Here is a 26180-nt window from a genome sequence, read left to right on the forward strand (position 1 = left end):
CATCATAAAAACACTTCCATCGCTAATCCAGACCAGATGAAAGGTTTCCCTTAACAACTCTATTAAATGCTCATTCTGAGCCAGATTGAAAGGCTCGACCTCGTGCGCTGTGTGATGGGTCTATGATGCAAATTGCTCCATCCGCTAATCCTCTTAATGATGCTGCGTGATTTTATGGGCGGACTTTTGATGGGGTGATTGGGGAATTGACACCCGCCGCTAATCACGCTCACGTGACCCCCTGATTTGTGCCGAGTCTCACGCAAGATATCTCCCGCCGCTAGTCTATAGCGCATACCTTAAGTTGGTTTGGGCTGACCAGAGCTCCTAGCGTGCTTGGCACAGGACAATGGCGGAAGCTACGGTACGGAGAGTCTTCTACGGCCTTCGAACTTCCATTTTGTCTCTCAAGATGGGTTGTCCTGCGCCGCCACCAAATATCAGCCATGCAGGACACGGCTGCTCTGGCCGCCCGTGTCGTCGCAATCGTTGCTCTCGTCGTGGCAGCTGCCCAGCTTACACAACAAGTCATGGCAACGGCATACGTGATTCGGAAATGCGATCGTATCGTCACAGGCGGCCTGAGCAAAGGCGGTATCCGGCAATGGCACTGGCGTGAATTTCGTTTCACTGTCAAATATCAAGCCATCGTCTTTGCTCTGCCTACATCTATCTATTCGGCGCTTGGCGTTAGACCGACTGTGCAAGTCGATACACCAACTCTGGAAATCTGGCATGAAGTAAATAAGATCCGAAAACTTCGAAAGTCTTCCCAAGGCTGCTGGATCTCGTTTGTGCAGGACCTGGTCGTGTTTACTTGTCTCCGTCCGGAAGATGTTTGTGTCAAGGAAGAAAGCGGAGATCGGGTATCCGATGACCTTACCGTAGCACCAACTCGAGTGGATACCATCACGGTTATGCTGACATGCATCGCTATGGGCATGCAAGTTTCCCGATACTCACCGACGACAGGAGAAATCACATTAGCCTGAGGAGTTGGTGGTGTCTCATCGTCTGTACATCCTGTCTTGGGATGCTTGCTTCACTACAGCGTCTTTTCCAATGAGCCGGTCGGTTTCGAGACCGCTAGACGGCATGGCCGTGCTTTGCGGCAGGAGCACGGTGTTTGGGCCAACGCTGTCTTCGGAAGGTTCATGGATCGATACTGTCGACCCGAGATGATGACGCTTGAAGTCCTTTCATCGCGAAAAATGGCTGATTTACAAGCAAATGGCTGGCCGGAGAACAGCTGCAACGATACGATCGGTGGCGCTGCATGCTTCATGGCCTTTGCACATGTGGACGTAGGTTTGTTTCCTCGCAGTCGCTAATCTAATCTTGTTACATTATGGGCTGCAGAATATGGTCTGACAGTAGAGGTTCACTTACTTTTCTTCGGAGAATATCTTTTGAGTCCTTTTTCGCTTTGTAGAATGCCATATTGACATCAGAACCCTGGTGACCCCGCAGGCATACAAGGCCGTCCCACCATCTGTCGTTCGACCCTGGTGTGCACATTTCGCGGAAGCCATTGTGGAGGCACATCATGTGGAGATCATAGAGAAGATGTTGCAACCCGAAGACGCTTTTGTCCTTCCCCCCGAGCTCAGTGCATGCAGGCAGTCTTTCAATGAAAGACATGGGTGCTCCTCACCCCACCTTCAGTGGAAGAACATCAATGACAGAACAGAGTCTTCCTCCGAAAAGTTGATACCCGGTCCGTCGGTTAGTGACAATTTGCTTCGTCACATCGAATTGCAAGACATGCTTGCGGTTCACGATTTGCTCATCGGTCTGAACGCCAGTCGGCCACGACCTTTCACCATTAACCTAGAGTTCGATGAAAGCGACCCAAGTGTTTACGTTTCAATGGCTACAGCATGGGAGATCATAATGCGAATCCGAAGGATCTCTGTTCATGTTCAAAAGATATGATTTAAGTAGAGTAGATGAAGTGATGATAGCTCTTTGCATGGGAGTTGGCGCCCATATCAGCCAAGAACCAGTACCTTTGAACCTGAGTTGGGGTTTTTGAGTCTCCTCTTCAATGACGAAATCTTGTACCGTCTGTCTATAACCTTGCTCTTTTATCACGACTGTAAAGTATTCCGAATCACTCAGGCTCGCGTGACTCTTAGCCGCATCACGCGTACATGAACCGGCGGGGGTTTCAAATACGGAGGAGTTGGCGCGTCGCTTCAGCAACCGTCCATCTGGCGCTAGCGAACGTCATATCGATCCCTTTGTTGAAGACCTAGTCTCAGTAATTCAGACTCACGGCTAGCCGGGGTACCTATGGCCAGCCCTACACTCGTGCCTCGCTTCGGGGGCCAATCATATCGCAAGCTCATTACGGCATACCCCTCCCTTAGAGTCTGAGTACGAAACCCCCGAATCGCTACATGGACCGTTAATTTGTATGGGCCCACCGCAATAATCACCCCGTTATCGGGAAATCGCGACTTCCTCCATTTTTCCAGTCATCACCACATAGTCTTTTAACATCAATTGAGGGGGCAATAGGCCTTTCGAGGTCGCTGAACAAGTACATAAACTTTTTATTATGATCGGATAGCTCGTTGTTGTCGCATAAGCTCATCCGGACACGCGTTCTCCGCTGACGGTTACAGTACCCACCTCCAGCCGGTCACCCTCCGATGATTAAATTTCAGACGATGGCGCATCGTGTTCAGCATCATTGAAAGATCATATAACGAGTCGGGTGTAATGATTGGATCACAAGTTTGACCGTGTCACTGTCTGATGGAAATCGAGCACTGGAGCTATCCCCCCTACATACACATCTATCAACTCGAAGGTGCATCACTCAGGAGTTGGAGGGAGCATAAAACACATACCTTGAATGGTTTTGACGCGCTTGACGCGTTCAAAACGGACTTAGGCGGACGAGGAGACTGTGAGGGGCGCTTAGGTACGCGATTTTCTCTCCGACGACGACAGCGAGGTATTTTCGAACTACATATACTGACCTCTTTATAGCTTATAGACACGTCCTTCCTCCTGACGAACACGAAGTTTTAAGACATTTGGCGGACCAGTTCTGGAGCAAAGAAAAAAGTCATATATTTGATTCCCGGGCATGAAAGTAGGGAGATAACCTCCATGACGACGACGCAGACCTTCCTGCATTCAAAGACGTCTTTTTCTACGTTCCATATACCCATAAGAGACTCCGACGTCGTGCGAGATATTCTCATTCATCGATGTCGCCGCCACCAATATCTGACTTCACACCAAAAGGATGAATTATCTCCGCTTCGCTCTCCGCTCTGCTCTCCGCAAGTTCGGCCGCAATTGCTTCCATGCATGCATGCTTGCTTGCTTGTTTGTTTGCACGCATCGCCGGCCGTCCAAAAAATGGGGGAGACTGCGGCGTCTAACCGAAGTAATGAACTGACTGGCGAGGCCACGGCATTTTCCCCAACACGCCGCGCCGTCGGTCCGGCGAGTACCATGGCGGTTACCCCGAGAATGTGTACTTTGGGGGATTTCTTTATGGTGTCGCGTCTGTTGAGACGTACAGCGTTCTTGAGTACTGGTGCCGCTGCTATGGCTGAGTTAGCTGAGGTTTTCAGTGGAATGGAATTGGAAGCCTACTTCTTAACCACTGCACCACAGCTCCTAATTTGACGAGGGCCTATTTGACTATTTATTCGACTTTTTTCAAGAATTCCAAAAAGGCCATATCACGTAGATGCGCATTTTTGTTAAGGATCATATGTACGCAGGGTGTGAATATTACATATCGGGCGATACACCAAAAATTAAGTCTTGGCAGGGTTTCCTACTCAGACCCACCTCAAGGCCGGTGGGGCCAAGCTGAGACTACTGAAGACCTCTCCGGACCTACACCACCACCACCACCTACACCCATCTTTACCGCGCAAAGACCACACACAACATGCCTCCCACACGCCGCAAGCCCTCAGGTTCCACCGCGCGCGCCCAACAAACCCTCGCCTTCGGCCCCAACCCGAACAAAGTCACCAAACCCTCCCAGCCCGCCGCCGGCAACAAGAAGAAGAAACCCTCCCCCCCCGCGCCCACAGACGCGGAAAGACTCCCAAAAGCCGCCGCGGGCATCTCGACACCGTCCCCCGGCCCGGAAGAGGAGGACCACCCGCCGCGGCCGGATGCGCAACCGGAAAGCCCTCGTGCCCTCGCGATCCGGGGCCAAGGCGGCGCCGCCGCCGCCGCGGACGCAGGGGTCTGGAAGAGCGAGGCCGAGGAGAAGGGGGGTCGGGTGTCGGACGCGCAGGTGAGGAGGTACTGGAAGGGCAAGGAGGAGGAGAGGATCGCGCCGCGGGTGCACCAGGCGGGGGTGAGCGTCAACGAGAAGATTCTGAGGCACTTTGACCTCTCGAGTCAATACGGCGTAAGTTGCATCCATCCATCCCACCTCGTGACCGCACTGCTTTCGGAATGGGGGAAGATGCTGACCGCGTTTTTCGGGGGGCCTACAGCCCTGCATCGGGATCCCGCGGATGAAACGGTGGAAGCGGGCGGAGACGCTGGGGCTCAGGCCGCCGGTGGAGGTGTTGGGGGTGCTGGTGAAGGAGGAGAGGAGCGGGAACGGAAAGGCGGAGCGGGCGTTTATGGAAGGGCTGTTGACGAGTAGGCTTGCCGTGAACGAGTGAGGCCGGCAGGACGGTGGTATACAGGGGGATCGAGGACTGCGGTCATCGAAGTTCAGACGGTTTTTGCACTGCGAGGAGCGGATCGAGGCTACTTTGCCACATGCAGCCGGTTGCATTGGGCTATGGCATTGGCTAGAAAGCCTGGACACGCCGAGTCACGTTTGATTGAAATCAATTCATTAATGGGGAAAGTTGGAGTCCACGTTTAGCAATAATGCATTGACGTGGAATGACTAGCAGCTGCTTGGAACCCCTTGGATGATAATGGACAAGGCCGATCCACTAAAAATTACATTGAACGCCTGGTAAATGATCCATGTCTATGGCATACACGAAAATTGACACAGATAGCTCTCAAGCTGTCGAACTTGCATGGCGCATTTTCTGCCACTCTAACCATCCGCTTTTGCGTATCTGTACGATCTATAAGCTGACCTCAACTCTTCCCTCGTTCCCAGGGTTAGCGCCTTGTGCCAAGTTTGGTAGCAGGTAAGTAATATCATCCCAAGGATGTCTATACAGACCGGTGCGCAGACGCTTCTGGTCAAGGTAATGCGCAATCAAACCAATACTCCTACCAAGCACGAACAATCCGTTGAGCACACCCATGTTCAGGTAGTCTTCGGCTTCCTCGGGGCTGAAGGCGCCGCAGTTTCGCATCAGGTCAACAAAGCAGACTGCGACGCAGCCATCGACGTTGAGAATGAGATTGTCCTTCTTTGAGGTAGTGACAGTCTCGACAGCGATGGCGTAGTCGAGCATCTTGCAGCTAGGGAAGCGCTTCTTGACGAACTCTTTGACTAACTCCACACGAAGATCGGGGTTATTGCGGGACTTGACTTTGTGGCCGATACCGGGAACTGTTTTTATCAGCTATGGATTCGAAAAGAGATAACCTCGGAGAGCATACTTAGCTTGTTCTCTTTCCTCATAGTGTCGACGAAGTCACGTGGACTAAGACCCTTGTCGAAGGCCTTGGTGAATTCTTCTGCTGCACCATCTAAAGCACCACCAAATCTCGAGCCAATGGTAAGAAGACCAGAAACCAAAGCGCTGATAAGATCCTTTCCTGCTCTTGTGGTAATGATGGTGTTCATAGCTCCTGATACAGCTGGACCGTGGTCGGCAGTCAACATGAGGACCATCTCAAGGAATCGGCTAGCATATTCTGGAAGACGACGACGGAACCAAAGCAAGGACATCACACCACCAATACCGATTTCCTCTTTGAAGACGTCAGAAATTGGCATCCCAGCATACAACAGCTCCTGGCCACGGTCATCGGAGATTGTTGAAATGAAGGCAGCTGGTTTACGAATGAGACCGAGCTCTTGTGCCCAGGAGTAGTCGATGGGGATCTTTGGTGGGACTGGCTCTGCTTGTGGCTTAATCGTCCCTTTCTTGACAAGAGTCTGGTAGACGGACTCGAGGAGGTCGGGCATATCTTCGAATGTATCTGGCACGTGGAACCCAGCGTCTTTCATAGCCTTGTTCTTGGACACCGCAGTCTCCAGCTGAGAATTGGCAGACGAACCAGCGTGACCGAATTGAACTTCAGTCTTGAACATGCTCGCGCAGGTACCGATAGCCCATGCCACGATAGGCTTTGTGATGGTGCCATTCTTAACCGCCTCGATTACGCGATACTCTTCAACACCACCCACCTCTCCGAGTAGGAGGATAAGCTTGCACTCAGGGTCAGCTTGGTATCGAAGAATGTGATCGATGAAGGTAGTTCCCGGGTAGCGGTCGCCTCCAATGGCGACACCTTCGTAGACACCATTGGTGGTATTGCATACGATGTTGTTCAGCTCGTTGGACATGCCTCCAGACTTTGAGACGTATCCAACAGAGCCCTTGCGGTAGAGTTTCGACGCGACAATGTTATCCATCATCCCTCCTGTGTTTCCGATCTTGTACGAGCCAGGTTTGATGCCTCCAACGGTGGCAGGACCAATTATCGTGATGTCCTTCTTTCTGGCGACGTGGAGGATCTCACGGGCACGTCGCTCAGGGACACCTTCGGCAATGATGGCGATTGACTTGATTTGAGGGTAGTTCATCAATTCCATCGTGGAGCTGTATACACTTCGGGAAGATGCAAAGTTAACCACAGTGTCCACGTCTCTGTGCTTCAGCATTGCCTGCTCGACATCTTGGTAGACAGGCAGCAGAGTCTCGCTAGTTCCCCAATACCTGCAATTGCAACCATTAGTCTTCAAAATCCTTGCAAAGGGTCCGCCGAGCACGAGATCTCACATCTTGCTGACGAATTGACCTCCGAATGTGTAGATGATACCAGCAACTGAAGGTGTCTTGCGCTTGCAAATAAAATCGAAGTCCAGCATTCCCTGTACAGCGCGAGGTTGTAGACCACTGCATGAAAAGTTAGCAGATGTATTGATGTGGAGATGTTGGCCTTGGGAGGCTTACTAGACGAAGCATCGTGTCTTGTCATTGAAGAGCATGTGCTCTGCTCTTGGGCTCATCGACCTACTGGGAGCTGCGAAGCGCCGAATGTTGTCGTTTGCGGATGCGCCAGCAGACGCAGGGCCGGTCCCGTTGGTTGTGCCATTGGTTTGAGGTGCAGAGGTGCTGGCCATTGGCGTACCGTTAGTAGTTGGGGCGGGCATGATGAGGGTAAAGGACAGATGAATGAAGTGAAGAAAAAAGAGAGAAAGATTGGTCTAACACCACAAGTGTCAGCTCAGAAGCGGCATATTTAATGGCGGAGATAGTGGTGTGCAAAATGCATGCTAGCTTACTGGATTTGGACCTTCGGAGACCGGAGTAAGAAAGGCGGTGTCACGACTTCAGTGGAGTGGTGGAGCGGATTGGTAAGAGTAAGACTGCAGCTGCAGGCAGTAAGTCTCCGATACTCGGGTTATACCTTTTTCAAGTAAAAAAAGAAGAAAAAGAAGTATTGGAGGCCTCTCGGAACAATGTTTTTTGGGGATAAAAAAGATAGAAGATAGATAATTAGTTGGTCGAGTTGGAGTGAGAAAAGTATTTTCCAGTTGAGCTCCCAAAGTCCTCACCAGTCACCACCGAACCCTTGTCCTTCCGTCGTTGAGCTTCAATCTGGGGATACTAAGCCGGATTAGGTAAGCCCGTTTGCAGCTGGCTTACACAAATGCTTGGATTTTGAGGCCGAAAATTCAACTTGCCAGCGGTGTTTGTTCATTCTTTCAAAACTTGGACATCAACATCATCGGTATCAAGTCATTGAGATCAATTGCATCTTGTATGCACAATATCAAACCTTTTCTTTTTCGGTCACCGAATTTAGACTCGCTAATCGAACAATTAGCCCGCAGATTCCGCTACCCAACGGCGAATTTTTTGCGCTTTGCCCGACATTCCACTAGAAGAGCTTCCTCACCAACAAGCTACCTTATATTTGCCAAATTTTCGATTGCAAGTGCAAAACATAATTGGAGCACTTTCTACTCCTCCCAAGTTCTCACGTCTGCATAGATAGATACTACCTGTACCTCAACTATCGCCCAGCTCCAAGCTTGAATAGCGGCACCAGATGTGAATGATGCCTCCGGATCCTTCGATCCCACGAGGTAGACAGCTGCTGACACTCCATAGCCTACATTTCGAGTACTACTTCTCGCAATGGCCGCCAAGTCGATCCTCGAAGCAGACGGTAAAGCCATTCTCAACTACCATCTCACTCGAGCTCCCGTCATTAAGCCCTCCCCGTTACCTGCTGCCGCAACCCACAACCCGCCCTCAAGACTTGCATCTCTCTACTTCCCAGAGGATGCCGATGTCCGCGGAATCCTCGACCAAGCTGAAACCACGTACCCATGGCTACTGCTAAAAGACGCAAAATTTGTTGCCAAGCCAGATCAATTAATCAAGCGTCGGGGCAAGAGTGGTCTTCTAGCCCTCAACAAGACATGGTCCGAGGCAAAGGAATGGATCGCCGCTCGCGCAGGAAAGGAGCAGCAAGTTGAAACAGTGAAGGGTTATTTGAGGCAATTCCTCGTCGAGCCTTTCGTTCCCCATCCGGAGGGCACCGAATACTATATCAACATCAACTCGGTGCGAGACGTAAGTTGCGCCCTTGCGATTCCGCATACATTGGACCCTTGAGCTCGCATAAAGAACGACCTTGGGATTGGCTCAGTCATCCAAGACCGCGGCTGATACAAGTTATAGGGAGACTGGATTCTATTCACACATGAAGGTGGTGTCGACGTTGGCGATGTCGATGCAAAAGCCGAAAAGCTTCTCATTCCCGTCGACCTCTCAGAATACCCATCAAACGATGAGATTGCATCCGTGTTGCTGAAGAAAGTCCCCAAAGGTGTCCACAACGTTCTCATCGACTTTATCACAAGACTGTACGCCGTCTACGTCGACTGCCAATTCACATACCTTGAAATCAACCCTCTCGTCGTCATTCCCAACGCTGAAGGCACATCCGCCGAAGTCCACTTCCTCGATCTGGCCGCCAAGCTCGATCAGACCGCTGAATTTGAGTGTGGTGTCAAATGGGCTGTTGCTCGAGGCCCAGTAGCTCTGGGCCAACCGGTGATCAAGGTGGACAAAGTCAGCATAGATGCGGGCCCACCAATGGAATTTCCAGCACCTTTCGGACGTGAAATGAGCAAAGAAGAATCGTACATTGCTGAGCTAGATGCTAAGACTGGTGCCTCGCTCAAGCTTACGGTGCTGAATTCGAAGGGTCGCATTTGGACTTTGGTCGCTGGAGGTGGTGCCTCTGTCGTCTACGCTGATGCCATTGCTTCCGCCGGCTATTCGGACGAGCTTGCCAACTACGGAGAATACTCTGGTGCTCCAACAGAAACCCAGACATTTTACTACGCTCGCACTGTTTTGGATCTCATGCTTCGTGCTCCAATCAGCCCTGAGGGTAAAATTTTGTTTATTGGCGGCGGTATTGCCAACTTTACAAACGTAAGAAAGCGTCGCCCCAAATTCTCAAAGCTTGAGAACACTCATCACGTGCTAAACATGCTGCTAGGTCGCGTCTACGTTCAAGGGTGTCATTCGAGCCCTCCGAGAGTACGCCCCAACTCTCGTCGAGCATAAAGTTCAGATCTGGGTCCGGCGCGCAGGTCCCAATTTCCAAGAAGGCCTCAAGAATATCAAGGCCGTCGGTGAGGAGCTCAAATTGAATATGCATGTTTACGGGCCAGATATGCATGTCAGCGGAATCGTGCCCTTGGCACTGACTGGCAAGGAAACTCACGTCAAGGAGTTTGTTCACTAAATGGTTCTTGTTCATTAGACGGTTCGCGAAGCAAGATCTTTTCATGGCGTTTCCTGACCCCAAGGCAGCTATCAATTGCCATCTTTGTGTTCTAGAGAGCGATGCTTTCACATGCGTTCATCGAAACGTTGCTTGGCCGTCAGAGAGCTGAGGGATGATGTATCAAAAGGAATCTATCTTTTCAGCTCGATTTCCATGTTCCTGAGCGATTTTTGCCACTTCAATCCTACGCGTCGGATACACATCTGGTGTAACATGAGATGACTAACCCCAAGCAGAGTGCACGCACGAGCGACTCTTCAACTCTCCTCGACCCAAAAGTCACGTGCAAACCCAACCACAGCATCTGATTCCAGATATGCGGCTCTTCTCCTTCTTTCACAAAATTTGCTATTCATGGCCACGTCTCGCGTCCGGCCCAACCCTGATACTCCACCCTCCATACAACCAACAACAGCAACCCACCACTACCTCCTCTTACCACCCTATCCACCACCACCCCAGCCTCAACCGCAACACCCACCCCAACCCCAACCCCAACCCCAACCCCAACACCCCCCGCAACCCGCTCCATCCCCACACCCCGTCCACCCATCCCCCAGCCTACGACGCCATCAACGGGCCCCACCCACTCTCCTCGCCCTCGCCGATGCAACCAGCCACGTCCCTCACCACTCCCACCATCCACCAACCACCGCAACCCCGACCGATACCGCCCTCCCTGCTCCACCGCGCCCCGGTTGCCACACTTCCGAGGGCGCGTTCGGCTGGTGCGGTGGCCCGCGTTTCCAACGCCCCGCGTGACGGCTACCGAGGGTGTGGTGGCGCGGTGCTGGACGGGGGCTGGGAATGGCAATGCGGACAGTGTGACGTCGATGGTTAGGGTCATGGCGTTGGTTGGGTCCGAAGGGGAGGGGTGAATTTTTGCGGCGCGGCGGAGCGGGGGGGGGGGGGGGAGGGGGAAGGGGAAGTGGAGGTCGGGGATTGATGGATGTGGGTTTGGTGGGAGGGAGGGGTAGGTGGCTTGTGCTGATTCGAGGTGACTCGATGACATCTTGCTTCGCCGGACCGTGATGCAAATGTAACTGTGAGGGAGGTGGATCTTGATCTCGTCTGATTGGCAGAAAATGATGATGCTGACTACGGATGCCCACACTTGATTTGGGGTAGGATGAGCGCAGGTAGAAGGACTTCGCGGAATTGGGATCTGAATCGTAAGGATCGAGCATCGGCACATGTCATCATTGCACTTTTGCTCTCTCAAAAATGCTTCCAAAATTTACATCTGATGATGGGTGTTCTATCATGGATGAATCTGCTCAACGGGTGATGGATGGTGCCGAGGAGCTTCGAAAATGGGAGTCCGTTGAGGGTCCTGGAGAGGAACATCGGGATCGAGGGAAGCGGTCACTCTCGTATGAGATGAGAAATCGTCGTATTGTTTGTCATTGCATGTTTAGAAACAGGTACAACGTTTTGTAGGAAGAAGGATGTCTTTCGTAGTCCATTTATCTACCCTGCGACGCAGCTTCGAAACCCACGCAGTTTGAGCCTGCAGTCTCATAGGAACAATGGAATTTCTCATGATGTAACAACTTCCTCTGCGACGCCTCAAGATCGAGCCTAAGCGCATCGGCGAATTAGTTTACACATTAATATTCCTATGGTGATGAGTACTCTACGGGGCAACGGTGAGGCGACCTGACCGCGCAGTTTCGCAGAGAGGAGGCTCTCTATGACTTAGCCACCTGCTCTGCGACATCACCTTGATACTCAAATCCTCGGTGCGCAGTAGATATGTTGGTGCACTTATTGTTATTATGATGTGCGAACGAGTACTCCGAGACGACGAGGCAGCCCTTTCTTCTTCTTCATTGTAGCTACGTGGCTATATTATAGTTCGATTGGTGCACTGCACAAATGGCCGGCAGCTTGTTTTGCGACATCATACGCTCTTACTTTTAGAAATGCTGGGTGACATAGGCAGCATGATGAGTGAGCATTGGGGAATCGGTGGTCGTTCAATCTTTCCATGAGGTAATGAGACTCCTGTTCCTGCTGATATTACCTGGACTATCATCGGACAGCTGGTACCCGAGTCCGACGTACTTGTAGCGAACCTGCCACTCGACCTTTTCCGTTCCATTTCCGTCACTAATATCGAAGATGCCTGCTTGCCCAAGCGTTGGCAGGGCGAGCACTCGACCTAAAGGCAAGGCATCGTCTGCAAGCTCCGCAACTGCAAGTAAAGTCCAGCGCACCTTGTCAGGTGCCGCGAGAAGGAGGAATTGGTGAAATTCTTTATAGCGTTGAGGGGTGAAGGTAGAGCGAAGATATTTGAGGTCGGCAAGTTGAAACGAGCGAACCACTAGGGGCCTACAGGAACGATTGAGGAGTCTTATCCAATATCGGCCATCCCAGAGCTGCCAAGAAGACCAAGAAGGCGGATTGTCTGCAATTTTGGATTGTGTGTTTGCTGAAGGCTGTATTGTGAGACTCAGCGGGGCCTCGGAGAATGGTTGGCGGGTCAATTTCCACACAAAAACAGAGTCCAGATCCTCCGATATGCCAGAAATCGCTGGACCCAAATCTGACCGTGGCGCTGGCAATGGAGAGTGGAGGCGCTGGAATTGAGCACCGCCTCCGGTAAAACTCGTAGGCTGGAGCCTTCTGTCGGCCCCAACAAGCTCTGGAAAGATTGACACCGCTGCTTGTTTCAAGCTTTGCAAGGATACCTCCTCCTGCGGTGTGACAATTTCTACGAGACGTTTTAGAAGTAATGTAGCTGTGAACCGATGTTGTCCCTCATATACCGCCCATCCTTTCCCTCGTTCGAAGTCATCTCTCGGTAGGAATTGGTTAATTGGAAGGCGGACAATCAGTCTGCCGGAGCGTACGTCGAGAAGCAGTATTTCACAGCAAGACAAAATCCTCTGGATGGTAGTGTTGACTTTGTGCATGTTATCAGATGTTTGCTTCGCTAGGTGCAACATCGAGGTTTTCTGCAGAGCTTGCGGAAGCTTAGCGCTATGCAGAAGCTCTCGTATATTGTTGCGAGGAGTTCTCCATGCATCATTATTGGTCTTGTCCTCTTCCCAGGCCAAATCCTGAGCTCGGCATGTCTGGATAAGCCTTTCCTTGCTGAAGCCTAACAATGGTCTCAAAATTCGGACTCCGCCTTTTTCAAATATGTCGTCTCGTGCAAGTATCCGCTGCAAACCCTTTGCGTGTGGAGATGCTGGGTCTTTGTCCTCCTCCCTACGGAGTCCCGAAGCGGCCAGGTCTCTTGTACCACTCCGATGGACACCATGCACGCCCCAGCATTCAGGTATGTCCGTGATAGACCGCATCCCGTGCAATCCAAGACCCTTGTGCCCAGAAGCCAACCGCATTAAGACTGTTTCGGCCTGATCATCATCATGATGAGCCAGCAGAAGGTACTGGATTTGCTGTTTGCAACATTCATCCCCCAAGGCTTGGTAGCGGAGACGCCGTGCCTGAGTTTCAAAACCTGGCAGACCCAATGGGGATACTGACTTAGGCCACGTCAAGTTCCGAACAGAAGAATATAAACCTTCCAAGTCAATGAGGGGACATTCGGGCCTATCAAGGAGTTGTACCCATTCTATTAAGTCTTTGCCGGACTCGTTCTACCTCTTCAGAGCTTCCTTCTCGAGCTCTGTGATCAATAATGAACGGCCGAAATTGAAAGTCAAAGCGCTGCTTCGCTGGAGGGTAACTTTTGAGAGCAACACAGAGAGCGGTCAAGGCCATAGAATCGACGCCCCCGCTGACAGCGATGCCTATATGCAATTAGAGGCTTCAATAGAGAAGAAAGGAGGAAGAAGATACCAATTCTGGGGGTTTTCGGTACCCGCACGGCGCCCATGAGCGTAATCCATAATGGCGCGAAAACATCATAAAACTCTGCAACACTAATTGGAGAAGGTTGCAAGATTTTCGAGCCCAGATTGGGCATCATCATACAACCTCATGATGCGGTAGAAATCCAAGTGGACTCTCGTGGAGAGCTCGGCGCCAAGGCTAATTCCCATAAGGCTGAGGACGAAGGCGAATTTCTCCATCTGCGAGCAGAGACATTTGAACGGGTGCCGTATTTCTCACCTGGTACTTGGAATGATGGGAGACAGCATGCGTGCCCATCCATGCATACCTGCGAGCCCTGATGTGTCTCGATAAACAAGCACTGCCTTCAACGCGGGACGTCGAGCATGGAATCTTCAACCTCCAAAGTTGAAAGCCCCTTCGCACGTGCCCTCCTCGTAAGCCTCACATTTCGATATCTTCCCTCGATTTCTCAAATCAACGTGCGCAACTCAACTGACATTGATAGGCAGGCGCCCTAGCAGGGACAACTGTCGATCTTTCCCTCTACCCCATTGACACCCTTAAAACCCGTCTCCAATCCTCCACGGGCTTTTACCAATCCGGCGGTTTCCGCGGTATCTATGCCGGCGTCGGCTCCGCAGTTGTTGGCTCTGCCCCCGGTGCCGCTCTTTTTTTCGTGAGCTATGAGTCTATCAAATCAGTCTTGAAACGAGCGCGTGAAGCCGAAGCAGGGAAACAATGGATGGGAGACTGGAGCGAACCCATTGAACATATGGCGGCAGCCAGTGTGGGTGAAGTGGCTGCTTGTGCGGTCAGAGTGCCAACGGAGGTAGTAAAGCAAAGGGCGCAAGCCAAACAACAGCAGAATTCCTTGGCAGCCTTGAGCTTTATTCTGGGGCAGAGGAAGGATATTGGGGTGATGGGGGTGTGGAGGGAGATGTATAGGGGATGGGGTATTACCGTTATGCGGGAGGTGCCGTTTACCGTTATACAATTCCCGTTGTGGGAGGGATTGAAGGAGTGGCGGAGGAGGAAGACGGGGAAGGACGGTATTACGGCTTTGGAGAGCGGAGTCTTTGGGAGTGTGGCAGGTGCCGTAGCTGCTGCGGTGACAACGCCGTTAGACGTTTTGAAAACGAGGCTGATGCTGGCGAGAGATAGAGAAAGAGCTGGAGTGTTGCTGGTGACGATTTTGAGGGAGTCAGGGCCAAGGGCTTTCTTTGCGGGAATGGGTCCCAGAGTGCTGTGGATAAGTGCTGGAGGTGCTATCTTTCTAGGCAGTTACCAATGGGCATACAATGCAATGGGTGAGCCTCGATAAAGCGTAATATGAGTGTTTTAGTGACTCAGAGTGCAGTGATGAGACTTGGAGAACGCCTCCATCTGTACAGAATGTTGTGTGTGGCTAGTGTCTATATCTTGATAATATACATAGGGCCATCAGGCGGTATCAAAGTGATTGTACACGCATCAATATATCCAGTCAAGTATGTAGTACCGGCCCAGTTTTTGCCGTCCCCTCATCCGCAGCAGCCTGCTCCTTCTTAACCCTTTCTCTCTCCTCAAGCTCCGGTCTTCTCCCATTCGATTTGTAGTACAATATGACATCTCCACCAGACTTCGATACATGAGCTCGCAAAGTAGCTAGGGTGGAGTTGTGTGCAACGAGCTGATCCTGGCAATATAGCTCGAGGTAGTCTTCTGGCTTGACTTCGCCGGGATCTGGTTGCTCAGGCAGAGTTTCTATACGTTCGGCCACGTAAGCGAGGACCTTTTTGGCACGAAGCATGCGATTTGCGTTGAGTCGGGAGTTGCTGCTAGCATTTAGTCTTCAAGAGTGAGTGTAAGAAGAGTAGGGGGGCGTACCCATCGGGGCTTGCGATGCTGGGAAGCAGGTCTTGGTAAGGTAACAGCACGAACGACACCTTGGGAATTTCCTTAACAGGCATGTGGTTCTAAGTTCGTTAATAGTCTACAAAACGCGGTTGTAGGATTACAGCATACCTTCAATAGAAGATCGCCTAGCCACATTGGCGCGGTTCTCTCAATTAGATCAGCATCACTGCCGACAGAGCTGATGGTCCCTCTATACAAATCCGCGACTCCCCCTGAATCAGGCTGGTCTTCTTGGATAAGTACAGTCGTAAACGGCGGAGGCCGAAGTAGAGGTGTTTCGTTCAATGAGCTGGGCGTAATCCCCGTCGCAAGGGGCTGGGAGGGTCCACGCTGTATACGTTCCTCATAGTCATACCTGAGCTTCTGTATCGTGCCGAAGAAGTTGTCTTGAACAGTCTTGTCCTCTTTCTCCTCGGACTTGTCAGACTCTTCCGATATCTCATCTACGACTGCTGGCTTGACATCCTGGGACGTGCGGCCCAATTTCTTTGGGAAATTCATACGGAATTTCTTGCCGAATAGCGAGCTGGATTTCTCCTCTTTGTCTGCGTCAACAGGCGACGTTGTGGCTGTTTCAAGAGATGTGTCTCCAGGAGTGACGGGTCCTTTTAATTGACCGTCGACTGGGCTCTTGGCTTGAGCATTAGATGAGAAGTAATCACCTGCTCTGTCGCTAGAACTCCGGGGCTGGCTGTGTTGTGATACTCGCTTTTCTAGTGCTGTCCCTTCTTCGGCCGTGACTGACCTGTTCGGCCCCGATGTACTGGTCACGCCGTTGATGTAAGGTGTCGCTGCTCCAATTGTAAGACCGGGGGTATTTGTATTTGGGGGACGCGTGATGCCATCCGTCACGATCGTGGGCCGTGGCGTGATCATGCTATCGTCTTCGTTCATGAAACTTGGGGGATGGATTATAGGAAGCTGTATAGAGGATGGAGCATTCTCCCTGCGTAAAGTGGTAGGCTTTGACGTGTTTGCCATCAAGTCATGACGGAATTTGGCATCACGCTCGATCTCCTCACCAATGAGCTTGGCGAACAGAAAGCGCAGTATCCATTTCCCCAGATTTATGCGCTGATCGTCTCTGAATTCGCCAGCATTCTCAATGTCCAATTCGTCGGCGTACATCTCTGCGTCGAAGCAGTAATTCTCTTCGAGAATGCATGCCAATCTTCCAGTCCTTGTATCTACACCGCACCAATTTGCAACGCTTTCAATCGTATTGACTTCGGGCATAACGTCTTCCAAATGCCTTTTGCCAAAAGATCTGATCGGTACACATCTCAAAAGATCCCACATCGTTACTTCGCCTGCGGTATCTAACGTTAGGACTCTTCTTCTATCATTCAGCATCACATGTTTGATCAATCCATTTTGGCCTTCAATGGTCTCTTCAGGCAGATCGTGGAATGGAACTACAACTCCAAGGTCTTGGTCCACAACTGCTTCGGACATTTTTCTCGCACTTGTTCCGGAGTATATAGTCGACACTTCTAGATCCCTGGGTCTCTGGCCCGGATACGCCGCGTTGTTAGATATTCGCAAAACACAGGAAAGTGGTATCTTTGATTTCGTTATCCCATTCACGGGAGAGGTCTCTTTAGGAGGAGGCGAAGGGATCTTGGGACGAGAGACTATACTAGAACCTCGTTGCTGCCGTACTGACTCCGGAGATTGGACCTCCTTTCTAGTATCCACATCGTGCCACCGATTGATGCTCGAGCTGGAGGTTGCGGTCCAGACGTAGTCTCCAGCAACAACCACCTTGGCAACGCCATCATGCTCTTGGGCCACAGCCAAAGACAAGCCTTCGTCCATATCAGGGCAATCGCGAACATCCGTCTTAGCGAGCAATCCTGATCGATCACTTGAATAGAAGAGAGATAATTGGGGATGGTCAGAGTAGAGTGACCATACGCTGTCGTTGTGCATCGTCAAAGTATACATGCATCTGCCCGCAGTAACGGACCAAACTTTGATGGATTGATCTGACGAGGCGGTCATGATCGTATCGCCGTCCTGGTTGATCAGAATATCTCTTATGTTGTCCGTATGGCCCACGAAATTGGTAATGCGCTTCCCAGACTTCGGATCCCATAGCCTGACGATGCTTTCTGGACCTCCACTAGCCATGACCGAGCCTCTAACACTCAACGCATAGACAGAACCCTTGGTCTCGTTCTCTCCGAGGTCGATATGTAATCTTTCTCCTCCGCCATTGAGATCCCATAGTTTGATTTTGTGATCTAATCCGCCAGATGCTACCCAGTCTGAGTGTGCTCCCGGTGATGCGAGACACTTGACGTAGTCGCTGTGTAGTCCGATGGTTGTCGGTATCTGATTATCTTCGGAATGCGGTCTCCACAATTTTACTGTGATATCTGAAGACGCTGAGACCAAGGCGGAATTGCTATGAGCGAGAAGGATGTCGTTGACCCAGTGGGTGTGGGCTTGCACTTGCTTGCCGAAGGCCGATGATTTGGACTTCTTAAACGCCTTTGCAGAAGCGTCTTCTCGGGATGTGAATGGGTTCTCGTTATCGTAGGTGTTGGATTCCAGGTCGAGGCCGAGATCCCAGGCGCATATCAAACCATCTCGACCGCCTGAGTATCTGTCAGATTGTCAGCGATCTCACTGAGAATTCTTGGTCTAAAGTCCCTTCACAGAATCGAGCGATCTGTGTCTATTGCGAGGCCGTTGACCCCCAAACGGTGTCCCCCGGGCGAGTTTGCCAGGGGTAGCACTAGCAATGTGTGTGAGCTTGGTTCCCTGCAGTGACTGTGGGGGGCACTGACCATAGCTGATCCGTTGGCGGGCCTTGCGCGCCATCTATGTTTATTTCCTGCATGTAGACCTTCAGTTTTCGATCAACATGGAGCACTCTTATAGTCGGCGGGGTTGAAACCATGCGGTGTTGAGCATGCCGTCGCGCGGTTGGTTGGCTTCGGGGATAAGCAGAAAGTATCCCCGAGTGGCTGAGCGAATGCTTCATTCTCGGAATATCATGAGTCAGAAACAGAGATGATTGTGAATAGTAATTACAATGGCGCTGGCCGACTTGTTGCATTAATCGTGCCAAAGAATGGATGTCGCCTTTCAGCGCGTGTAAATATCATAGCCGCTAGGGGAATGCACTCAAATGACGTCCCTGCAGGTCTACAGACACTCCTTTCTATCAATACTTTAACATGCTATACACGATGCTGCGATGTAACGCTAGCAGCAGAAAGACAAATAGCAGCTTCATCGCGAAGATTTGCTCAAACATGGCGTATGTTCATTCAAACCCAGGGGAACCTCTGTGAAGGCAACTGTAGTGCATCTCGTAATCCTTGCATTACTAGCACCGATATCTGTGGTGCGACATCGATGCATGTCTCTCATGGAACCATCCACGTTTGGTATACGGAGCCCAACACGCCGCCGAGGGAACGCGTTACTTCTGGCCGGGTGCTGGAGCAGGAGTGCCTGGTTCTAGTGTGTGCTCGTGACCGCGAGCTTTAACCACCTTCCCTCCTTCAACCTGTTGGCAAACTGGTGTACTCGATATCCATGGATCGGCTATCATGTCCTCCAATGTAGCTCGATTTTTGGGGTTGACCTGAAGCATTTTCCCCATTATGGTTCTTGTTTCTCTAGGTAAAAGACGAAGTAGGCGCCAAGGCCCTTTGATGACATTGTCTTTCGGAGCGTCAAGTCGAGACCCTGGATTAGTAGATTCACGAGCATTATTTTTGACTTCCGAGCTCTGTCCCGGCTGGTCATTATGATGAGCGGGCGCTGAGCTTCGGCGCTCGTCTGCATTGCCAGGTGTGACTTCTGTTGCAGGCTTTGATCTTTCCTTGGCCCCGACCTCAGTGGATGGAGCTCCCGCGGAAGGCGGCGAAACGAAGAGTTTGAAGGAATTGTCGGTCAAGCGGGGCATCTTCCACGGGAAACGTCGCAGAGACATGCAGGCAAATATTATGGCAAGAGACCATATGTCTGCGGGTTGAGGATCATATTTGGGATGATCGTAAACTTCGGGCGCCAAATATGGATCTGAACCCACAACACCTACTGTCTGTGAGCTTTGAATTGTTTCGTGGGGCGGAAAGGTAGCTTACCACTCGCTAATATTATGTCGTTCTCGAACGGATACTTGAAGACGCTAGCGCTACCAAAGTCGATCAACTTCATGATGCCATGCTCGTTCACCACCACGTTATCCAACTTGAGGTCTCTGTGGGCAAGCCCCATGCTGTGGAGAAATGTTACACCGCTCACAATTTGAAGAAATGAGCACGCGACCTCTTCCCTTGACATTTTGCCAGTCATCACAATTGCAAAAAGATCAAACGGCGCGTACTCCATGACCTCATACCAATGACCCTTTTCGTGCACGATGTCTAGTGTCTCGATGATGTTGCCGTGATGTAATGTTGATCCAATGCAAAATTCGGCGGTGACTTTTTTATTGTATTCTCGCTCAGTCTCGTAAGAATGTCGATCTCGGAACTGCTTGACGGCGAAGGTCAGGCCATCGCTGCTCCGCTTCATGAGCTTGACAGAACCTCCAGCCCCTGATCCGAGGACTTTCCCAAATTTCCCCCACTTGGTTTGCAGACCATGATCATCAGCGAATGGAACGTTGGCGATCGCTTGCTGGTGTGGCGGCGTCCTGACCCCTGAATTATTATTGAGCGATGCTTTTGCGGACTTCGCAGGCGATTGTGCACGTTTCTTATGATGACCTCCAATTCCAAAGAAGCGTTTCAACTCGGACATCGAACCGTGTGGCTTATCATCCATATGGGCAACGTGATCCTTCTGCCCCCCTAAGCCATGCATTGAGAACGTCGATTTTCTATGCTCAGCTTTAAGATCATTGCCACTGTTCGAGCGCGGCAAAGCTCCAGAAGAACCACCTGTCAAGTTGATGCCAGATCGACGCCGCACATCACCAAAGACGAATCTTTTATCGATTGTGTCAAGGTTTCTCGTTTGCGGAGGTCTCTTACTTCTAGCATATGGATCATCTCGGTCGCCGACTGGTGTGAAAGGTCTTTGGTAGCTTGATGGAGGTGTGACTGTCCCAGAGACTGCATCTGCAGCTTGTGTAGGACTAACCTCTCGCGAAGGTGGAACAGAGCCTTCGCTAGGTCTTGAGTTGGAGCTGTCAGATTGTGCTGGTGTCGCTGAGCCATCGGATGGTCCAATGACAAATCCAGATGCACGCTTTGACCGATCTGCTGTGTTGGAACCTTGAGATATAGATGTCGGACGGGTAGAGGCGGGATCTGAAGGTGTCGACGGCCTTGAAGTGGCGGCGCTTGCCGGAGATGGAGATTTCCCAGGACCTGAAGTCTGCGGAGCCATCTGGACCGGGTCAGGGTGAACTTTGGCCAGATGTGCGCCAGAGCCGTCAGGGATCAGGCGAGAACCTTCAGGATGCTCTATTCCAGCTGGTGTAAGAGGAGGTGTAGTCATTGTAGAAGGGGGAGACATTCTGGGAGATGGCGCACCAGACCGTGTTGCCTCCCTCGATGTATGGTATGGACTTGATTCATTCGAAGGTGCTCTGGAGACGGGCAGAGACACAGGCTCGTAGGCGAAATTACTTGTCCGTCTCTGGTGCAAGTGTGAATGATGTAGTCCCAGGGACAAATTCCGTATTTCATCCTCTGCGCCCGAGCCAAGTTCACCTCTGGATATTGGAGATTCTGAAGCTTCTGTATTGCTTTGTAGGCTTTGGGCAGGCTCTATTTCTTGGTTGACAGACGCGAATCTGACTGTTTGTGGTAACGTAGGTTCAGAAGGTTGTGCGCCGGATGGTGTCTGCCCTGGTGTCGCGTTTCCCTCTTCACCTGAGGTTGCTCGTGGAATCAGCTGCTGACACACTGCGCCACGAAATTTAACGGGTAGCTGACAGACCTTCAAAGTTCAATGGATCTTTTGGATGTGTTGGTTCCATCCTCACAGTCCAACCCTTTTCAACTGGGAGACTGGGGTTGCGAAGAATTAGGCCTCGGAGCGACAATTGAACATGCTGGGACAGCGAGGCAACGGTGCAGACTTCTTAAACGGACCGAAACACGACGGGAGAGTATGCTGTTGGCGTATAAGAAAGCAAAAAGTGACAGAAAGCCGTTGGGATAGTCGTTAGATAAGATACTTATAGTACTTCATACTCAACCGCAATTGAGACCTGTAACGGTTCTTGGATGTGTGATCTTCGGCAGGTGGGATGATTCATATGTACTTTATCATTAGCGTAAACTCTAAAGCTTATCAGCGCCGGCGTTAAGCCCTCAAAGACTTCGTGTTAGTGACACCTGCAAAAGCAAGCGTCCTATACTCTAGTAAACACTCTCAGCTTAACGAAGGATACTGAAACACTGGAAAATCAAGACAGCTAAACCAACCAACTCTGACTCGCGGGGTCAGCCAGTCGCCCGACCAGATTTTCCCTTGCAATCAGGCAGCTCCGACGACGCATCGATGCCTACTCACCTGTCGTTCGCGTTCGGGGTCGGAAACCTCTTCAATTTCAAATTTGATTACCGTCCCCGAGAGTCATCTCCGGGCAGATATGATCCGAGATCTGCAATTACTGACTACGATATGGCCAGAGTAGGTCAATCATTCTAACAAGACTTTGGGTCTGTTCACTAATATGTCAGAAGAGGTAGGACTTCCGCAGCCGCAGATACCTTCAAATAGACGTCCTTAAGAGCAGCGAGACATAGTCCGGGATTCCCATCCTCCCAGGCACACGTTTCATGACTCCAATTTCCGTCTATAAACAGTAGTTGCTGACTGGGAACTTCGCCAGCGGGGTCAAGATAGATTCTACAGAAGATCCAATCATCCCTCAGGATCAAAGTCAATGCCCGCTGTTCTCTGCAGTGCCCGCTGAGATAAGACATATGATTTTCCATCATCTCTTGACAACAGCGGACCCAATAGAGAAACCGCACAAGCATTTGGGCAGCAAGGAGACAGCGTTGCTCGACAATTACAAGCCAATCCCCGAAATTGATTCCACAATTCTCAGAACATGCCGTATGATCTATTCCGAGGCTTTACCCATTCTTTACGGCCAGAACACATTCGAATTTTCCTCGGCGAATGCTATCCGCTCTTTCCAGAGCAAGAGTCTCATTGGTTATCCTCTGGGTAAGGCAATCCACATTCCGCTAATATCGCGATCTTCTACATATGATGAGACCTACTGATGGCGACCAAGTAGCTTTCAATCTCAAGTTGGCCCCCATGGGACGGCTGACCTTGCTCCGCTCGGTCATCATCAATCTGAACGCGGAGTATCGTTGGCACTCCTCAATCGGGGTCAATGGGACACGCGGCGCTCCGAACAGAGATCACATTTGGCGTGACTGGTATGTACCATTTTAGCGCAGTTTTTTCACATTTCTAGGCCACTTTATGAGTTGCGTGCTTTCTCGCGGCAGAAGGCTCCGGACGCCCCTATTGATTGTCAATTCGCTCAAAAAATTTGGCCCGGGGGAGGACCGTTGACTCAAACAATTTTACAGGTCCACAACATTATTCAGCGAGAGCGACGACCTGTGTCCATGGGGTGGCCGAAACGGACTCGGCTTCCCTGCGTTAGAAAAATTGACACTCGACTTCTCAGAATGGCAGTTGACCGAAAGCGAGGGTCTTTTGGTAGATTCTGCCACCGTCTGGATCTAGTCGTTTGCTGACCTTACCATTAGGTGAAGCCGTTCCTTAAGAAACTTGGAGAATCGGGAGGCTTGAACGAACTGGTGCTGAAAGGGGTGAAACATCAGCCCACCATTGACCAGTTCCAAGCTGGGCTTGTAAGGGAGGGAGGAACGTTTCGAGTGAAGAATTGACCCACAAACAGTCTGGCTGCAGAACTGCCAAACACTGGTCTGTGCAGATATTGAGAGCATAACTAAAATCTTTAATTTGTGAACCCAATTTTGTATAAATGACCCTCCTGCATTCACGAGACGACGGTAAGTTTAGAGTGACAAGCCGCTTGGCGATCATGATTTCAAGTCCGGATGTACTATATGACACCGTCGCTATGCCGAACAGGAGCAAAGTTCCTCATGGTTTCACTGTAACCCCGATTGTCTTCGCCTGCGCGATAACACTCTTGCACAATCCATCCAACGGTAACCCACTCAACCTCAGTTCACTCTGCTTTATCTTCGCAATATCGTAAATATGTTTCAGCGAAACCTCCCCAACACTCTCCTTCCCTGGCAACATAGCCCCCCTCACTTTGCCCTTCCTTTCTTTCACATTCGCTGCCTGAAGTAGTAGGTAAGATGTCGTAGGTGTGCGCAGTTCGAAGTGAAATGAGCGGTCAGGGCGGACGGTGACTCGAGCAGGGATTGGTATACCGGGCGTCATGTAGGCAGTTCGAGCGTTGAATTCCTGAGGGCGAGTTCAGAGATGATCCTTGGGACGGGGCAAGGGCAGAAGGAATTACTTTACAGAAGTCAATCGACTTGACCCCCTTGCTACCTAGAGCGGGACCGACAGGAGGACTGGGTGAGGCTTGGCCGGCACCAACTATGAGTTTGACGACTTGGTCTTTGGCTATCGCTTTTCGTGCCATTGGAAAGGTCGTTGTGAAGTTCTGATGAGGGTAACGATGGTTGGGCTTTGTATCGTTCAAGCAGAGTCCAGAGCTGATCGCGAGCAAAAGACTCCTGAGTTCGGCTCTACTGCCCTCCTCCTCGATACATAGCCTTGCTGTCACCAATGTGGCTGAGGTCTTGGAATAAGTGCTGCTGCTTTGAAATCCGAACTCCAAGGATCTTCTCAGCGGGCCGTCCCGGATCTGCACGTCGATGTCTCCGAGGTTGTGTCGGTCTCTGTAGCCTCGAGTCCAACACCACTTTGTCACTACACACATCCATTATCGCTAATCATGAATTGGATAAAGCAGCAGTAAGTGAACGTGTTCTACACACCTTTCCGTCATTTGATACTGACAGAGTAGGGTAGCAAACGTTGCTGGAACGCAAGAGCCAATCTATGGACCTTCCGCTATACAGTCAGTCGCCGAGCAGGCAGAGCAAGTACCCTACACCGAGTTGCAAAAGGATGACCTCAAATGGGCTGCAATGACATCGACGTGTGTGGAGACACAGACTTTCTATTTGATGGCGGATACTGGGCATGTTGGAATGGCTCAAGTCATCTACAGCAATGTCGCGTGAGACAGCGCTACCTCTACCCTATGTGGAGAAGCAGGCTGATACGCTCACATTAGCGGTATACACACCACATGCCAATACAACACAAAAATCTTCTATCCCGACGGCAGAACCCCCAACCTCTGGTCCTCCGATGCGCTCAAGAACTTTGAATTCGACTCCGAGAAGCTTTCTTGCTACGCCGACGGCTGTGCCCTTACTCTCGGCGAGGACGGAACTTCATACACCGTCAAATCGGCGACAAATGAAGCTAGCATCGTGAATTTGACAATCAAGCGGACAGCGCCGGGATTCCATGTTGGAAAGGATGGGAAGAGCTATTTTGGCACTGATCCAAAGCATCCATGGGGTTCCATGAGACATGGATTTTGGCCTCGATGTCAAGCGGAAGGTAGTATCATTACCAAAGCTGGAGAAGTGAATTTCAAGGGAAGGGCTTTCTTCGTGCATGCTCTTCAAGGAATGAAGCCTCATCACGCGGGTAAGGAGCTGATCGCGCTTTCCACCAACTTTCTTTTTTACTGATGACTCAATAGCTGCCAAGTGGAATTTTGTCAATTTCCAGTCTCCAAGTTATTCAGCTGTCATGATGGAATATACAACCCCACCCTCATATGGCTCTACTATCGTTAACGTTGGTGGGATAGCAACAGACGGAGAGATCCTCTGTGCAGGTTCCCAAGGAAATTCTGTCGAGCATACCAAAGTCATGCCAGATCGCGAAAATGAATGGCCAGAGCCAGAAGCTGTCAAATATGTCTGGGGTGGAGTCACCAAGGACAAGAAGCCTGTTTCCGCCACTCTTGCGGGAAGTTTGGGCAAGAGACTTGATAAGGTGGACGTGATGGCGAAAATTCCTGGCTTTATCAAGACTATTGTTGGTGGAGTAGTAGGAACGAAACCTTACATCTACCAGGTACGCTGTCTTGCAGCAGATTTCGAAGTTTCTCTTTCGCTAACAATGCGTCTCACAGTATGCACCGCAGCAGAAGCTTTCCATCACGGTCAAGCTTGATGGGGTCGAAACAACAGAGGAAGGAGAGTTATTCACGGAGGCGACTTTCATTTCTTGACGCGTATTGCCCGTTTATCTGCTTGCTTCCTCTTGCCATTACATCTAATGCCTACCTGTATGACTAGACGCCTGGTACCTAGGATTTAAAAAATCCCCTCCATTCCGTGAGTTTGTAAGGTTCAAGGAGTAAAATTTTGTGTGCTTGAGGACGGGAGGATGGGTCCTTTTGTAGTGTTATGATGGTAACCGTAGTTTAGCCGAAGTTGAGGGCGCGTCACTTTTCAACATCAACAACATACCTTTCAGCAGAG

The 26180-nt window shown here is 50.8% G+C and overlaps 12 protein-coding genes across 12 annotated transcripts; 7 read left to right on the plus strand and 5 right to left on the minus strand.

Annotated features, from left to right (window-relative positions):
• Positions 1 to 446: 446 nt before the first annotated feature.
• Positions 447 to 992, plus strand: HO173_005662 (uncharacterized protein; the record flags this gene model as incomplete). Its single annotated transcript, XM_037307577.1, has 1 exon — positions 447 to 992. The coding sequence occupies one exon, from the start codon at positions 447 to 449 to the stop codon at positions 990 to 992; it is 546 nt and encodes a 181-aa protein (XP_037165386.1).
• Positions 993 to 1566: 574 nt separating this feature from the next.
• On the plus strand, positions 1567 to 1935 carry HO173_005663 (uncharacterized protein; the record flags this gene model as incomplete). The annotated part of the gene is made up of 1 exon (XM_037307578.1): positions 1567 to 1935. The coding sequence occupies one exon, from the start codon at positions 1567 to 1569 to the stop codon at positions 1933 to 1935; it is 369 nt and encodes a 122-aa protein (XP_037165387.1).
• A 1987-nt stretch (positions 1936 to 3922) lies between these two features.
• Positions 3923 to 4639, plus strand: HO173_005664 (uncharacterized protein; the record flags this gene model as incomplete). The annotated part of the gene is made up of 1 exon (XM_037307579.1): positions 3923 to 4639. The coding sequence occupies one exon, from the start codon at positions 3923 to 3925 to the stop codon at positions 4637 to 4639; it is 717 nt and encodes a 238-aa protein (XP_037165388.1).
• A 442-nt stretch (positions 4640 to 5081) lies between these two features.
• Positions 5082 to 7291, minus strand: HO173_005665 (uncharacterized protein; the record flags this gene model as incomplete). The annotated part of the gene is made up of 4 exons (XM_037307580.1): positions 5082 to 5518; positions 5569 to 6854; positions 6918 to 7034; positions 7092 to 7291. 4 exons carry the CDS (start codon positions 7289 to 7291, stop codon positions 5082 to 5084), a joined length of 2040 nt encoding a protein of 679 aa, XP_037165389.1.
• Positions 7292 to 8282: 991 nt separating this feature from the next.
• On the plus strand, positions 8283 to 9909 carry HO173_005666 (uncharacterized protein; the record flags this gene model as incomplete). Its single annotated transcript, XM_037307581.1, has 3 exons — positions 8283 to 8723; positions 8832 to 9593; positions 9661 to 9909. The coding sequence occupies 3 exons, from the start codon at positions 8283 to 8285 to the stop codon at positions 9907 to 9909; spliced, it is 1452 nt and encodes a 483-aa protein (XP_037165390.1).
• A 2021-nt stretch (positions 9910 to 11930) lies between these two features.
• On the minus strand, positions 11931 to 13301 carry HO173_005667 (uncharacterized protein; the record flags this gene model as incomplete). The annotated part of the gene is made up of 1 exon (XM_037307582.1): positions 11931 to 13301. One exon carries the CDS (start codon positions 13299 to 13301, stop codon positions 11931 to 11933), a length of 1371 nt encoding a protein of 456 aa, XP_037165391.1.
• An 840-nt stretch (positions 13302 to 14141) lies between these two features.
• Positions 14142 to 15079, plus strand: HO173_005668 (uncharacterized protein; the record flags this gene model as incomplete). Its single annotated transcript, XM_037307583.1, has 2 exons — positions 14142 to 14192; positions 14264 to 15079. 2 exons carry the CDS (start codon positions 14142 to 14144, stop codon positions 15077 to 15079), a joined length of 867 nt encoding a protein of 288 aa, XP_037165392.1.
• A 162-nt stretch (positions 15080 to 15241) lies between these two features.
• On the minus strand, positions 15242 to 18483 carry HO173_005669 (uncharacterized protein; the record flags this gene model as incomplete). Its single annotated transcript, XM_037307584.1, has 5 exons — positions 15242 to 15572; positions 15625 to 15713; positions 15763 to 18265; positions 18319 to 18397; positions 18450 to 18483. 5 exons carry the CDS (start codon positions 18481 to 18483, stop codon positions 15242 to 15244), a joined length of 3036 nt encoding a protein of 1011 aa, XP_037165393.1.
• Positions 18484 to 19090: 607 nt separating this feature from the next.
• On the minus strand, positions 19091 to 21607 carry HO173_005670 (uncharacterized protein; the record flags this gene model as incomplete). Its single annotated transcript, XM_037307585.1, has 3 exons — positions 19091 to 19710; positions 19761 to 21500; positions 21568 to 21607. The coding sequence occupies 3 exons, from the start codon at positions 21605 to 21607 to the stop codon at positions 19091 to 19093; spliced, it is 2400 nt and encodes a 799-aa protein (XP_037165394.1).
• Positions 21608 to 22562: 955 nt separating this feature from the next.
• HO173_005671 (uncharacterized protein) lies at positions 22563 to 23513 on the plus strand (the record flags this gene model as incomplete). Its single annotated transcript, XM_037307586.1, has 4 exons — positions 22563 to 22812; positions 22886 to 23033; positions 23190 to 23322; positions 23373 to 23513. The coding sequence occupies 4 exons, from the start codon at positions 22563 to 22565 to the stop codon at positions 23511 to 23513; spliced, it is 672 nt and encodes a 223-aa protein (XP_037165395.1).
• A 220-nt stretch (positions 23514 to 23733) lies between these two features.
• HO173_005672 (uncharacterized protein) lies at positions 23734 to 24250 on the minus strand (the record flags this gene model as incomplete). The annotated part of the gene is made up of 2 exons (XM_037307587.1): positions 23734 to 24066; positions 24122 to 24250. The coding sequence occupies 2 exons, from the start codon at positions 24248 to 24250 to the stop codon at positions 23734 to 23736; spliced, it is 462 nt and encodes a 153-aa protein (XP_037165396.1).
• A 315-nt stretch (positions 24251 to 24565) lies between these two features.
• HO173_005673 (uncharacterized protein) lies at positions 24566 to 25927 on the plus strand (the record flags this gene model as incomplete). Its single annotated transcript, XM_037307588.1, has 5 exons — positions 24566 to 24585; positions 24638 to 24853; positions 24911 to 25335; positions 25391 to 25770; positions 25829 to 25927. The coding sequence occupies 5 exons, from the start codon at positions 24566 to 24568 to the stop codon at positions 25925 to 25927; spliced, it is 1140 nt and encodes a 379-aa protein (XP_037165397.1).
• Between the last annotated feature and the right edge of the window lie 253 nt (positions 25928 to 26180).

This window comes from Letharia columbiana, assembly GCF_014066305.1.
Source record: "Letharia columbiana isolate WasteWater2 chromosome Unknown Sc0000016_s0, whole genome shotgun sequence".
Classification (NCBI taxonomy): Eukaryota; Fungi; Ascomycota; class Lecanoromycetes; order Lecanorales; family Parmeliaceae; genus Letharia; species Letharia columbiana.